Source organism: Mustela putorius, unplaced genomic scaffold (assembly GCF_011764305.1).
Source record: "Mustela putorius furo isolate JIRA1106 unplaced genomic scaffold, ASM1176430v1.1 tig00000139_pilon_pilon_pilon, whole genome shotgun sequence".
In the NCBI taxonomy this organism is placed as follows: Eukaryota; Metazoa; Chordata; class Mammalia; order Carnivora; family Mustelidae; genus Mustela; species Mustela putorius.
Window position 1 is genome coordinate 14956438 of NW_025421293.1, and position 15321 is coordinate 14971758.

Below are 15321 nucleotides of genomic sequence, written 5' to 3' on the forward strand. Positions count from 1 at the left end.
CGTGAACGCAGCAACCTGCCACAGACTGAGTTTTCTCAGGGCTGGGTTTAAAGGCCATATTCTTCTGAAATCTTTGGCAGACAACGGAGAATGGATATGTGCTTGGTAAACAGCATTCGGTTGGAGCCAGCCACTGCAAGTAGGACGTGATCCCATTCCCGCCACGTGTTCCTCTGTAGATAGTTCGTGATGTTGTGGATATGAGAGCCGTGTCTGGGATCCAGGGCAGTAAACGGTCTGGGATCCAGGGCAGTAAACGTTCTCGATTCACGTACGGTTGAGAGAGTCGTGTGTATCATTTTTATAGAAACAAATTGTTCGTTTAAGAACTCACTGTGTGTGGTTATTTTGTATCACCTGTAAGTCACTGTGACTGTGATTTTACATTGTCCGTAAGTAGCTTGGTTGGTTTTTCCTGGTGGAACCTCACCGGTTTTGTGGCTGCATGCAGTTCTGCAAAGCACTGAGGGTGGCTGGGGGCGGGGGCCGTTAGCTGCTCACGGTGGCTTTGCGGGCTCTTTGAGGGAGGGTTGTGGCAGTCTGCTTGGGTCTCCCCTTTGGAGGCGGGGACCCTCAAGCCTCTCTGAATGAGGGCTACTCTCTGTGCTGCTCGCTTCATGCCGGTCTTACTGGGAAAGAATGAGCTGTCTGTGCCTGTCATTCCAGCCCCCAGCCGTTTGGATTCAGTCTTTCAGCAAGATTATTTATGGGCGAGAAAGCAGAGATTTTATTATTGCAAGAGACAGACGTCAGAGAACTTTTTATCAGGCCATAGAAATGACTGTGTGGACGTGAGTAAAATTACCAGCCTCCAGTTGGCAGGAGTGGAATCAGATTCACAGTGGCCTATGCGCAGAGGATGAGCAGGTCATGGTTGGTGCCTGGCTGGCCATCCATTCTGGCCTGGAACCCAACAGCAGCTCCGTCTGCAGAGAGGCCATGCAGATTCAGATGCGACCCAGGCTAGAGACAGACTAGAGGGATAGGATCACAGCCTGGCCTCCGGCCTCCTGGCTCTGACTGCTCGTCACCAGGGGCATCCAGTCCCAGGGTGGGCTGGGGGCCGGGGAGCCGTGCCCAGCCACTTCTTAGGAACCCTGTTGGAATGGCTCGGGCCCTTACACACTCACTTCCTGTGGAGCCTTCCCTCCTCCTCCTGGTGGACTCCCCTGATTCTTCCAGGCCAGGCCTGTGTCCCCTCCGGGAGCAGCCTACAGGGAGCGGGTGGGAGGCGCCTGTTGTCGTGGGAGCAGTTGGGTGTGTGGACACAGCCCGAGGCCACACCAGCAGGGCTGAGGGTATCTGCGAGACCAGGAGAAACCGGGAGAATGACCTATCTCTGAAATAGTGCTTGTGCATGCTTGTTAGCTTTTTTTTTAAAGATACTATTTATTTGAGAAAAGAGGGAGCATGAGCTGAGGGGAGGGGCACAGGGAGAAGCAGGCTCCCCGCTGAGCATGGAGCCTCATATGGGGCTGGATCCCAGGACCCCAGGATCATGACCTGAGCGAAAGGCAGACGCTTAACAACGGAGCCACCCAGGCGCCCAGTTTCTTTTTTTTAGACTTTTTATTGGGATATAATTCACATGCCATAAATTCACTTTGGAAAGAGTACAGTTCACAGAGTTGTGCAAACATCTCTAGATTTTTAAGTAAACTCCACCCCCAGCATGGGGTTTGAACTCACGACCCTGAGATTGAGAGTTGCACGCTCCACTGACTGAGCTGGGCAGGCGCCCCACTGTCTGCTCGGTTTCTAATCATTTTCCCTTTTTCTTCTTCAACTCAGAAGGTAGCCAACAGAATCTCCGGAAAGCTGTGGATTTACCGCTAAGCCCTGGCCGGGAGGAGGTGCAGGGGTGAGAGCGGGAGAGCACCTTGTTTGTGAGGTGCCCCCCAATTCTGGGCTGTCTTGGGGTTTGGGCCGGCCTCTTCCCCACATTCCGATGAAATCCCAGAGTCATATGACTGTTTCAAAGCCTTTGCACACATCCTGCACCTTCTTCGCTTAGGGTGGGCCTCTGTTCCCTCCCCTGAGTTTGGGGTTAGAGGCCGCTGAGCTCTGAGGAACTCCAAGTGAGTCCCCTTGGGGATCCCACATCAAGAGGGTGGGGAGCAAGAGGAGGGACGCATGCCTGCAGCCCCCACCCCCCGCTATAGCTGCACCTGGAGTCCTGGGTGGACAGAGGGTGTCTAGACCACAGCGCCCACGGCGAACGCTGACACGGGAGCGCTGAACAGCAAGCGAGATCCAGCATAGGTCACTGGAGGGGAAGGAGGTGGGAGAGGAAGTTACCGGGGCGCATAGGGAGTGCGAGGCAGGGGATGTGCCTGCAGAGCTGACCCTGGCACCCTAACCACTGTGTTCCGGCAGGGTGGGCTTCCCTGGCCATGACATGGGGGAGCAGGAGCTCCCAGGCCTAGACTCTGCTGCGTTACTGGTGTAGGTTTTACCTGCTGTTCTGCTGAATAGCAGAGGAGAGCCCTGCCTGGGGGACACTCGGCTTCTCTGTACCCCAAGGTGCAAGGGGAAACGGTTCTCTTGGGCGCTGGGGGTGGAACAAGACCTAGGGATGGAAGTGGGGACTGTAGGTGTGGGATCCAGGAGGTTCGTGGTGGGCAGGTAGTGTTGGAAAGACAACGGGTCCTGGACAGGTGTGAGGGACACCCCCAGGGGAGCATCTTTTCTCCAGGCATGTCCTGGAGCTGAGGGATGGACTTTTCTGAAGGTGCTAGTGTGGTTTCCACTTTGGGGCTTTTAGGGTTGGTTCCTTGGGGTCCGGTGGCTATGTCCCCCCACCCTTATTACAAAAGCCCAGTAATTTGGGACAGGGGTGAGGGCCAACCACTCTGAGGAAGCCAACTCTCCCTTCCCATTAACTTGCAATGGTCAGTGGCATCTCCGTGGCTGAATATGGTGGCATGGCGGCCCCTGCTGGACAGTGCTGGCACCGCAGTGCTTGACGAGGGTTCCCTAGAGGGGACTCTGCCAGGTTCTCCAGGAACTGCAGATAGGACCAGGGCTGGGTATCTCTCAGGCCCCAGGTCTTCCTGACTTAGTGGCCAGGCTGGGGGGTTGGGGGCTTAGAAATAAGGGGGGGCTTCAGCTGCCGCCACCGCCCCTGTGCCAACTTCCCCGTTCGTGTCAGGGCAGCACAGAGCTGGTGTGTGGGCCTGGCACCACAGGGAGTCAGTGATGGGTGGCAAGGGGTTCACTGCCTGCACCCACAAACTGTGCCTAAGGGTAGAGGCTACAAGGGGTAGAAATGAGATCTGGGGGTGGCAGGAGCCGCCCCCCTCCCAAGAGAAGATGCCACTGGTGACAAGAGGGTCACTATGAACAAGGAGCCTCCCGGCCCCTGGGACCGAGTGCTTAGATGTGGGTGTCTGCCCAGGGCTGTGGGGTGCCAAAGTACGTAGCCTTGTGGGCCCTGCTCCTCCAGGCTCCTCTCTGTCTCTCCCTCTCTCCCACCGCTGTGCCAGTTAGCCTTTTCTGGGCTGCAGGCCACCTCAAACTTAGCTTCAAACTGCAGCATTATATGGGACTGGTTGCTGCATCTGAGGGTACTCACTGCATGGGCATGGCCGGAACTTGAGCTGTGAGGCCTCAGCTTGGGACATGAGGGAGGTCATCAGGGATGGGCAGGGGCAACACCGTCTCTCTGAGCTCTCTCTGCATGGTCTCTGCAGTGGGGTGGCTGGGAGCCAGGCTTCGTACCTGGCAGCTCAGGCTCCCAAGGAGAGACCTAGGGTTTGGGGTAGAAAGAGAGCAACACAGAATGTGCACCAAATGGAAGTCACATCCTTTTATGATCCAGCCCAAGAAGTCTGCAGCCGTCCTTCACTGGTTGGAGCAATCACAACCCCCACTGAGACTTTTTAAAGATTTTATTCATTGAGGCACCTGGGTGACTCAGTGGGTTAAGCCTCTGCCTTCAGCTCAGATCATGATCCCAGGGTCCTGGGATCAAGCCCCACATGGGGCTCTCTGCTCAGCAGGGAGCCTACTTCCCCCTCTCTTTCTGCCTACTTGTGATCTGTCAAATAAATAAAATCTTTAAAAAATATTTATTTAGAGAGGGAGGGGGAGAAAGAGAGAGTGAGCACCTGAGGGAGGAGCAGAGGGAGAAGGGGGGGGGAGAATCTCAAGCAGACTCCATGCTGAGCATGGAGCCTGCCATGGGGTCCATCTTACAGCCCTGAGGTCATGACCTGAGCCCAGACCAAGAGTTGGAAGCTCACCTGACTGAGCCACCCAGGCGCCTCAACCCCCACTGAGATTTAAGGTGAGAATATAGATCCCACATCTCAGTGGAAAATGGGAGCAATGTCAATCACATTATAGATGACCGTGTAGGAGGGAAGACATGGATGGATGACAGAAGGATGGATGAATGGATAGGCAGATAGATGATAAATGATGGATGGATAGACAGTGGATGGATAGGTGGATGGGTGGGTGGCTAGAAGATAGAAGGATGGACAAATAGATGATGGGTAGATAGATCCTGGGTAGATGATGGGTAGATACAGATGCATGGGTGGATAGGTAGATGATGAATAGGCGATGGATGGATGGATAGGTAGATTTGAAGGAATGGGTGGATAGATGAAAGGCAGATGATGACTTGGTAGTTGGATAGATGGGTAAATGATAGGAGTTAGATAGAAGGGTGGGTGGATAGATGGATGGACAGATGAATGAATGGGGAGAGGATAGATGGGTGGATAAATAGATGATGGATGGGTAGATGATTGATTATGGGTAGATAGGTAATGGATAAGTAGATGATGGATAGGTGGGTGGATGGATAGATGATAGATTGATGATGGGTAGATAGACGATGGATGGATGGGTGGATGAATAGATGGTTGGGTGGTTAGATGATGGATGGATGGGTGGATCGATGGGTAGAGGATGGATGGATGGATGGGTGGGTGGGTGGATGGGAAGATGATGGATGGATGGGTGGGTGGGTGGGTGGATGGATGGGTTGATTGATAATGGATAGGTGGGTGGATGAATGGATAGAAGGTAGATGGATGAATAAATGATGGATGGATAAATAATGGATAAGTGGGTGGATGGATGGGTAGATAACTAAATAATGGATAGACAATGGAAAGATGGATGATAGATGATGGATGGATAATGTATGGGTAGGTGGACGGATGGGTAGAGGGATAGATGAATAGGTGGACGGGTGGATGGGTGGATAGTATATAGATGACGGATGGATAGATAATGGGAGGGTGGGTGAATGGATGGGTAGATGAATAGGTGAGTGGATGGGCAGATAGATAATGGCGGGATAGGTGGATGGATAGGTAGATGATAGACTGAAGATGGACGATGGATGGATGATAGGTAATGGTCGGATAGGTGGGTGCATGGATGAATAGATGATAGAGATAGATGATAGATGGATGATAGATCCAGTGTACAGATGAGTGGATGGGTAGATGGAAGAATGGATGGACGGATGGGGGATAAGCCAGGGACCTCCTTTGAGAAATGCAAGTCCTCTCTCAAATGCCTGGTCTGAGGCCTGTCATGATGTATAGGTTCATATACTCTGTTCATGGCAGATGGGCTCAGTGTGTGGCACTGATAAACTGTGACGTACTTTCACACCTTCCTTCCTGTGCTTCGTGAGGCTGCAAGGCTTCTTGTTGGATGTCCCTTGTGCTCGACCCTGTCCTTAGGCCTGTGATCTGGTCCTGGAGAGAAGCCTTTAAGATGCGTGACCCCGTGCCTCCCACCTCAGTCTCCCCATCCTCTAAGGGGTGTGATATTAGTCCTGTGTGGGGCTGCTGAGGGGTGGGAGGCAGGACCCCTTCATTCAGCCCACTCAGCGCAGGGGCCACAATGTCAGACACAAGAAACATGGAGAGCCGTTCTGTTCTCACTGGAACACAAGGGAAAACCCTTTCATGTTTGAGAGTTATAGATAGGTGTCACATAAGTAGAATCATACATGTGTCCTTTTGTGACCGGTTTATTTCACTGAGTATTGAGTGTTTTTTAAAGCATCTATTTATTTAGAGAGGGTGCACGAGCCAGGAGAGGGGCAGAGGGAAAGGGAGAGAGACAATTATCAAGGAGACCCTATGCTCAGCGTAGAGCCGGAAGTGGGGCCCGATCCCACGACCCTGAGGTCATAACCTGAACTGAAACCAGGGGTCAGATGCTCAACTGACTGAGCCTCCCAGGCGCCCTGAGGATCTCCTTTCAGGGATCACCAGACTGTGGTGTGTGTTGGTGCCTCGCTTCTCTGTGGCTCAGGGCTGCTCTGCTGTGTGGGCGACACTGGGACTGCGTCCACCTTTGGCTGCTGTGAACAACGTGAACATCCACATGCAAGTTACTGTGTCAGTGTGTTTGCATTTTGGTGGGGTCTGTACCTGATGGGGCACTTTCCAGGTCACTTGGGAACACTGTTGAGCTGCCCGGGGACCCAGCGGAATGTTCACACAGCGGCTGTGCGTTTTCCATCCCCTATCCCCAGAGGATGAGAGTTCAAGGCCCCACAACCCCGCCGCTCTTTTTCCTGGTACCGAGCTGCAGCTGTCCATGTGCGTATGTGTGAGCATGTATATGCATGCGTGTGAAATGTGTGCATGTGTGCGTGCGCGCATGTGTGTTTCAGGGGGAGTCGGACGGTAGCGGTTCAATTTGCAGCTCTCCGAGTGCTGGTGGTACCGACCGTCTCCCGTGCACCCTGGCCTTCGTAGTCTTCCTTTGAGAAATGTCTGCTCAGATCCCTTTCTTGTGGCTTCGCTCAGTCACTTGCCTGGTTTATTATTGACTTGTAAGCGTTCTAAGTGGATTTGTGGAGTTCTTTTGCATCACTTTGCACAGGAACTTAAGATGCACTGCTGAGTGTTGTTGCTGGAGGGGGACAGCGTCGGGGAACGTGAGCAAGCCCTGTGGCCTCTAGTGGGTCTCACCCTTCTCCCCACACTGCGTGCTGAAATGGCTGCATGAGGCCACCAGCCCCAGAGGACCTTGCATGCTGGGCCTGCCCTGGCCCTATCGGGGTGGCTGCCAGAGAGGCCTTGGGCACAGCGCGGGGCCCACACCCTTGCCAGCACTCTCCTGGCCGGAGAGCCTCCTGCCCCTCTGCCCCTTCCTTATGCCATTGGTCTTTGAAAGACCAAGCAAAACATGTGTTCAGTTGCCCCAACGCTGGTGAAGCAAACCACAGCTCCCACCCCACATCATCTGAGGGGCTCCCCTGTGGACCCCCCAGCTTCCAAGGGGGTTTCTGGGCCAGTGCCACTCCCAACAGGGACGTGGAGAGCATCAGTGGCCGGGACCTGCTCCCCCAGCCTTGCGGGGCTGTGACCACTACGCCTCTGGCTGTAGGGCAGCAGGGTGCCCCGCATCTCAGCCCTTCTCCTGCGAGAAGTTCCAAGCCGCTCAGGTCATCTTTCTTCTGGTTTTTTTGTGTTTCTCTGGGTAAGGAAACCAGTGAGCCTTTCTCCTGAGGGTGGGGCTGCAGGAGTTGCTTGGGGCGAGGCGGGCTTCAGAATGGGAACTGTCCCCAGCCACACCAGGAAGCTGTCCCTCGTGGTCAGGCATGTGGCTGTGTACATTCAGTGGTCTGCTTGCAGCCTCCACCCTCGGGGACTGGCTCACTGGGCATCATGCATAAGTCCCTGGGCCTCCCCATCCTGGGGGTTCTATTGGGGGCTTTCCCCACAGCTGCCCCTCGGGCCCACCGCCGAAGCAAGGGTCCCCCAGGGGTCTGGCATGGAGCAGGCCCATGGAGGACAGAGGGTAAAGGCACTAGGATGTGGCCGCCATGCCTGGAGAGGGCCAGAGGTGGGTGGTGTGAGGCCCTGGGAGGGTTCCCGGCCTGGTCCTGGTTCCTGCTCTGCTCTGGGAGCTTCTGGCTGCCCAGCCTCTGAGCTCCGAGGTGCTGTGTCTGCAGGGGGACGGAGACTGGGGTCTGCCCCCCTATCATGCCAGGGTCAGGGCTAAGAGGGCCTATACCTGCAGGGCCTGTACCAGGTGTGCCAGGTGGATGCTAGCATGGTGTGGACATGTCTGTGCTGGCAGCCGGGGGTTCCTGTTTCCTCCCCCACTGGCTGGCCGGCCTCTCCAAACTGCTGAGGGCTGTGCATGGAGCAGGTGCTCAGTGAATAGTTTTGAAGGGCTGAGGCTACCACCTTGTCCTGGAGAAGGAAGGGCCCAGGTGCCCAGAAAGATGGTGCCATGTCAACCAAAGACCACATACACTTGCCCAGTTCCTCCTGTGTGCCTGGGGCCAGGTGGGGCCAGGGATGGCTGGGATTGGCCTTCATGCTGGCCACCTCCCTCAGCCTGGGTGTGTCCCCTCCCCTGTCCTGGGCAGGTGTGCCAACCCCACCTGCTTTACAGAATTTCCTCCAGAATCCGGAGACAGTAGGTGTCTGGGCAGAAGAAGGGTTAGCAGACACAGGCGGCTAGTGGCCAGCACCTCTCAGGGCTTCTGGTGTCCAAGGAAAGGGGCCACTTCTTGGGGACAGTGGACACCGGAAGTACCCAGGCCTCTTGCTGCTTCCTTGTCTGAGCTTGCTCCTCTCCACCTGCTGTCTACTCCACAGCTTCCCCACTGTCCTGCCTCACACCTTTCCTGAGAGCTCTCCCCTGCCTTCTGCATGGCCCTCCTGTGGCCGGGTCACTTGGGCTCCTTTCCCCAGCTCAGTCCCCCCACACTCTGGGGGCTCCAGTCCCTGTCTCCAGCCCTCTGCTTCTGTGCCCACGATCCCCCTGATGGTCCGTGAGCTTTGGTGATGCCACCATCCCCAGGGCCTCCCATGGGCCACAGAGTCCTGAGTCCACCTTTCCCCACGTGCATGTCCTCCACACCCAGATGAGCACAGCTGTCTCCCTGGGGTCGTCGGTCTCAGGCCTGCCTTTCTCAGACACCTTCACATGGATCCCCAAGGGCAGACATAGAGTTGCTCTCCCTACTCCCCACACCCTCGGCACAGGGGTCAGCCCCCCTGAACTGTGTCTGGCCTTGAGACCCTCCAGCACTTCCCCTAAAGCCCCAGGCCCCCGTGCTCGTCGGCCTGAAATGCCTTCCTGTAGCTGGCTCACACTCACCCTGGGAAGCCCTGCCGACCCCTGTTCACCAATACTGGCTCGCCTTCCCTGCCCCCTCCAGCTAACGCAGGTGATGGCAGATCTCTTTCTCCTCTTTGGAGGCAGGGCCTGCCCTAGGGGGCCTCTAGCCAGGCTGGGGCACACAGACACCTGCTGCCCCTGGCCCTTCTCGAGGCCTACCCTTCCCCATCAGCCGCTGGAGGGAGGACGAAGAGGTGGGACCAAGAGGGGGTCCCACAGGAAGGCACAACCCTGGGATGGGTTGCAGGCCAGTGTTGTAGGTGGGAAGCTGGGGGCCCCAAGGAGGCTGGCTGTATGGAGGGAGCATCCTGGATTTGTTTTGGCTTCAAGGGGAAGAAAATGTGTCCAGACTGGGCCTGGGGTCTCTAAAGCCTGGGGACCCCCAGCCCCTTTGTTCTTATCTCACCCCAAGTTAGATTGCTTCAGACAGCCTGGACCCTCCCCACTGTTGGCAGGAGGCAGAGGGAGGGAAGAGAGGCCGGGGGTCCCCACGTAGTGGGCAGCCGTGGCAGCCCAGGTAGCCACCAGCCAGCTGTCAGTTTCCTGACTTTGTTGTACAAAAGCAGCTGAGAAAACCAAGGTCAAACTGTGTTCCTTTGCTTGTGAGGCTTTGAACTGCAGACCTTTGTTCCCTCCCAGTTCCAGGTCAATGACGGTGCCTCCTGGAGGCGCTGAGGGCGGGGCTGGCCCAGGCCAGAGTCCCCGAGCCCGGTGTGGTTCCTTGGCTACAGACACATCTCTCCCCACCCCTTCGTCCGTCACATGGCATTCTCCCTGCATGTTTGTTTGTGTCCAAACAAACATGCGGGGAGAACATGCGGGGTCCCTTTTATAAGGACACAGTCATGGAGCAGGGCCCACCCCATGACCTTGACTTGACTTGCTCCCTTGCAAAGACCCTGTCCCCAGAGAAGGCCACATTCACCCTCCCAGGGATAGGGGTTGGGCGGCAATTAACCCCAGCATAAGCCAGCAAACGCAGTAATGCACTGTGGAGACACTTCTGGCCCTGGGTGGGGAGCACTGTCCTCCAGGACCCTTCATTTCAGGGTTACTGCCCCCTGGGCACCTCAGGGGCCCTCCTGGCCTCTCTGACCTCTGCACCTGGCCCGCCCTTTAGCCCCAGAGCAAACCTCACTGGCTGCCTGGAGGTGCCTTGGCCAGATGCCCTGCTCTCAAAGCATCCCTGTGCCCCCTTCGCCTCCGGGAGCCTTTGGTTCTCTGTCCTGTCTCCCTGGCTGGGCCACAGGGTCTCTGTCCAGTGCCCACTGACAAGGCCAGTTCTCCAATGCGGGTCTCGATGACAAGGCCTGAGTTGGGAGCCCAGAGCATCCCGGCAGCTTCCCAGCGCACCTCACTCCTCTGAGCTGCAAGCCAGCAAGGACCAGGCTCCCTCTGCTTCCAGCCGCCTCAGCGGCATCCTGTCTAGGACTGGAAACATGGGGGAGGCTGGACAGAGACCAGGTGCCATTCTGCTGCTGTGAAGCCAGTCGCATCCAGAAGGCTTGCTGGGAGATCCCCGGTGTTCATATCAGTGCCTGCTTTGGAGATCTTGGAAATCTGGTTGGTAGAGTGAAAACACCTAGTTTATAGAAAGAAATTGGTTGAGAGGTGGTTTTCTTTTATATTCTTGTCAAGGGGGTGTTAGAACATGAGCTCTGGGCCTGAATATCTCAAAATGCTGGGCTGGGAGCTCTGGGTTCCATGGACAAAGTCCTGACACTGGTTTGGGGTCTCTTTCCTCATCTGGGGTTTTCTGCCTGGATGGTTGGGGAGGGCTTCAAGGAGGAGGTGGCAACAACCTGTGTGTATCAGCAGGGTGGGGAGCCTAGCAGTGCCCCCATCATCGACCTTTGGAAAATGGCTTCTCTGGCAGGCTGAGGGCAGGGTTCATCCCCGCCAAGAGGCCCAGGGCTGGCCTTGATTCCCGGAAGCCTCTGTTCACTCTGCTCCTTCCCTGGGAGAACCTGCCCCTGCTAGTGCCAAGGCGCTGCCCTGCTGGCTCAGGGCCAGGGCCCTGGTCTCACCTTACCGGCCGACTAGCTGTGCTGTGGGCACAGGAGCAGGCAGACCCAGCCCAACAGGAGCTCAGCGTCTGTTTTGTATGGCTCAGTGCTCCTGGGCAGGCGGGCACCAGGTCTCGCTGGGCCCCCCTCCCAGGCCCAGAAGATGATTGAGTAACTGGGATTCAGGGGCCTTTGTCTCAGCCTTGCAAAACGAGGAACAGCTGGCAGAGGGAGCAGGGGTTGTGGGGCAGGTGGGCAGGGGCAGTCAGGGAGCCCATGCCGACCCCGTGTCTCCAAACGCCGGCCCCAGTCTGGTTCTGGCCCAGCCCAGGCTGTGTTGTCACCGTCTGGATCCTGTGGGTGCCACCCCCTTGCCGGGAAGCCCAGGACAGGGGCTGTAGCTCCGGCTCTTGCCTCCTTTGGGGATTCTGGTTTCACATCCTGACTTCTCTTTTCTCACCCCCTGCCCCCACCCCCCGGGGATGTCATCACCTCCTCAGTCAGAAGGGAAGACAGAGATGGCAGAGGACCCACCCTGGGCAGGCTGTGGCCGTCTGCTCATGTGGTTCCCTCCTGCAGGAAGCCGGGGCCACACCTGCTCTTCCCCGAGACCTCTCTGCGGCCCCTCTACGGGTCCATGCTCCTCTCTGCCCTCACTGGGCAGCCTTCCCAGTGTGTGTCTCTTTTTCTGGTTCCGCGTTTACCCCAGTCCCAACATGTGGAACCCATGTGTGGCTTTGGGCCACTGATTGGATTGCTCCGTACCTCAGTTTCCCCATAAAATGGGAGTTAAATGAGAAAGTCCATTGAGGGCTTTAATCTGATGCCTAGTTAACTAGTTAGTAGCTGTAACTTGTCATTAACATCTTTGTTAAGCAACGTTCTCCTCATGTATGCTGGGTGGCAGGCTCCGAGCCGGGCACAGGGGCCCAGAGGAGAAAATGCCGTCTGTCTTTGCTCAGAAGGCTCCAGTCTGATGGCAGAGACGTGTGGCCAGCTGAGCACAGCGCACCACAGCCCCGCTGACTTAGCAGGGCAGAGCAGCGTGCCGCATTCTGCTGGCCAGATGGACGAGGCCCGGAAGCTCTGTGTTCCCCGAGGTGACTGCGGCCCGGGGAGCAGGCACCTGGCGGGACAAGGCTGCTGCAGCCCCACCACGGACAAGTGGCAGGGCTGCTGCCGATGGCAGCGCCTTTCCCCGTGTTCCGGAGGGCTCCTTTGTGATGAGAATCCACTCTAACAGTCATGGAGATACTGGCGGTGGGCGAGGGGGGGGGGTCGTGTGGCTGTGACCCTGACCCACTGAAAACACCCTAAATGCTCCTCTGCCCGTGGCCGGGTGCACACGTCACGGGTCAGCTGAGTAGAACGCAGTCACTGAAAGAGAAGGAGGTCTGTATGTATGGACTTGGAAGATATGTAAGGTCTTATTAAGTGAAAATTAACCAAAAAACCAAACCAAAACAAAAAACACCCAAAAACCCCAGTGGCAGGTCAGAAGGATTGGAGACTCCCCTGGTGTTCTCACAGGTGAGGACCGTTCTGGAAGGAGGCAGAGGGTGGTTCACAGAGCTTGGCTTGGAATTGCCTGGGATGGGGATAGAGAGAAACTGTAATCCTTTAATGGGATGCTTATTTCAATCGTGTGGATCATTGGATCCATAATTTAAGAAAATGGGAAGAATTCGGGAAAGTGCAGAGGCAGGCAGAGGAAGGGACACCCATTACCTGTCCCCTCTGTCTCTCTCCTCTCTCTCACTCCTGGGTCCCTGCCTCTTGACATGGTGGGCCTTTATTCCTGGCATGGGGACCCCACTGTGGTGTCCCTCCTGTGGCCGCTGGGGCCTGTTGGCCATCTCCTCCCTGGGGCAGGGATGGTGTGAGCAGGCACCCCTTCCCTCAGCCCGTGGGCCTACCGCCGGCCTGATTGGCACACAGTAGGTGTCCAGGTGTTGCTCCCCACCCCCAGGAGCTCAAGGAGGAGCCCACCTGGGCCTGCTCAGGCCCCCTCTGGTGGAGCTGGTGGCGCTGTGCTCAGATGGGGGTGGGCAGAGGGGAGCCCGCCGGGCTGGTCCCGAGGCGCGCGGGCTGGGGGACGGGTTGGGCGCGGAAGGAGGCCGCCCGCCCGCCCGCGCCGCTGGGGGCCGCCCGCGGGCCGTGCCGGCCAGAACGCGCGGTGCGCCCCGGGCCCCGCGCCGGCACACGCACAGCGGCCGCGGCGGAGACACCAGCGGCGGCGGCGGCGGAGCCGGGCCCGGCGGCAGGAATGCGGAACCGGCGCGCGGGCTGAAGCCGCCCAGGATGGCGCAGGGCCGCGGGCGGCGGGCAGCCTGCGTGGGGCCCTAGCGCGGCAGGGCGGACGCTCCGGGTCCCGGCCCGGCATCTCGGGCGGGCGGCGTCGCGGCCATGGCCAAGGAGCGGCGGAGGGCCGTCCTGGAGCTGCTGCAGCGGCCGGGGAACACGAGATGCGCCGACTGCGGCGCCCCGGGTAGGTGCGGCCGGGCGGGTTCCTCCGGGGTCGCGGCCGGTCCGCGTGGGTGCGGGGCCGGGCTAGCCGAGGGGCCGGGGGGATGCGGAGGGGGGCGCGTGCGCCCCTGTGAGGCGCTGGTCGGGGTGGGTGCGGGGCCGGGATGGGTGCGGCCCGGGGTGGGTGCCGGCCTGGATGCCCGCCCTGAGGACTGGGAGGAGAGCTGCGGCGCCTGCGTGGCCGGGGGCGCGGGCCTGGGGTGCACCTGCATGGAGCCGGACGTCGCCTCCCAGCGGCCCCGGGGCCTGCGGCTGTGTTGCCTCCCCTCCCCCCTTTCCCCCCACCCGCGTGTCTCGCTGTCACCCGCGGACCGCCGCGGCGTTGCGAAACCTCCGCTCCGCAGAGAAAGAGGAAATCGGGCCGGGCGGGTGTCTGCAGAGAGAGAAAGGGCAAGCGGCCCCCCGGCTTATGTGTGTGGGTGTGGGTGTGGGTGTGGGGGTCCACCTGGCTCCCCGCCACCTGGAGGTGACGTCATGGCCCCCCACCTGGGTCCACCCTTTTGCACATGCCCTGAGCAGAGGACTGGGGGAGGAAGGCCCGCGGGTGAGGGCTCTCCTGTCCCCACCCTGGCAACTGGCTGCTCTGGGCAGGTGGCCAGTTCAGGTGGGGCACCAGGGCCATCCTGCCTGTAACAGGCTCTTCGTTCACCTGCGCCATCCTCCCATCAGGCATCTCCTGGACTTTGCTCCTGGGTGGCCCTGCTCTGGGGTGATTTCCAAGGTGCCAGAGGCCTGAGGAGCTTCCTCTCCCTTCCCAGGGCGATTTGTCCTGGGATTGACAGGAAAAGGACAGGCTGTGCTTCCAGGCTGACAGAACCCTGTTTGTGAGCCATCAGCAGCAGCCCCTGGTCCTTGTGAGGGGAAGGTTGGGGAAGGAACAGCCCCTAGGGGCTACACCTGCTCCCGCTGCCCCCAGGAGGAGGGCAGCCCTGCTCAGGGGCTGTTCCCCCCAGGCATTCAGGGGGACATTGCACACCCCACTGGGGGCTCCCAGCTCAGAACACAGAACACTTCTCAGAACACACCTAGCTTACGTCCCCCAGGGGCAGGGGCTGCATTTGTCCTGAGACAGCAATTGGAGACACGCAGCCTCTGGGTACTCCAGAAGGGACCCAGTGGCCCGCGCTCCTCTGTTGCCTAACCACTGGGCTGGGGGGTGGTCTTTGGCAGCCCCGGGTCCTGGGAATCCGCTGGTCAGCTGCGGTGTTGCCAAGAGAGGCTACACCAGGAGCTTGAGTGTCCCAGAGCCGCCGACAATCTTCTCTGGAAGCCAGGCAAGCTGCAGTGGCCTCTCCCCCAGCCTCCTGAGCCGGGGAGCTGCAGGGCCCACCCTGATGGTGCCAGGGGCCGGGGGACAGCATTGGCACCACCGTTGTGCTCTGCTCCTGCCAGCTGGCTGGCTTGGCTCACTCTCTCCCTGCCTCCCTCCTCCAGACCTGAACTTTCACTTGTTCTGGAAAAAGGGACGCACCAGGGAGAGGTCACCGGCACGTTGAGCTCTCAGCCTGTGGCGGGGGTGGGGAGGAGAGAGGGGGTCACGGGCTGGAAAGCTGGCCCTGTCACTCTCCTTCTGAGTTACACTGCTCAGGAGCTGCGCCTTTGGAGCCAGAGCCTCTCTCCAGTGACCTCGGTGGGTGGGTGGGTCCAGCCTGGCAGGTGGGACAGGGGG

The 15321-nt window shown here is 58.5% G+C and overlaps 1 protein-coding gene across 1 annotated transcript in view; it reads left to right on the forward strand.

Moving 5' to 3' along the window:
- The first annotated feature begins 13309 nt into the window (after positions 1 to 13309).
- The window catches only part of ADAP1 (ArfGAP with dual PH domains 1), a 49056-nt gene continuing 47044 nt past the window's right edge, over positions 13310 to 15321 (forward strand). The window contains exon 1 of the mRNA XM_004776317.2: positions 13310 to 13614. Coding sequence (XP_004776374.1) covers positions 13533 to 13614 — 82 coding nt within the window. The 5' untranslated portion in view covers positions 13310 to 13532. The remainder of the gene's footprint in view (positions 13615 to 15321) is intronic.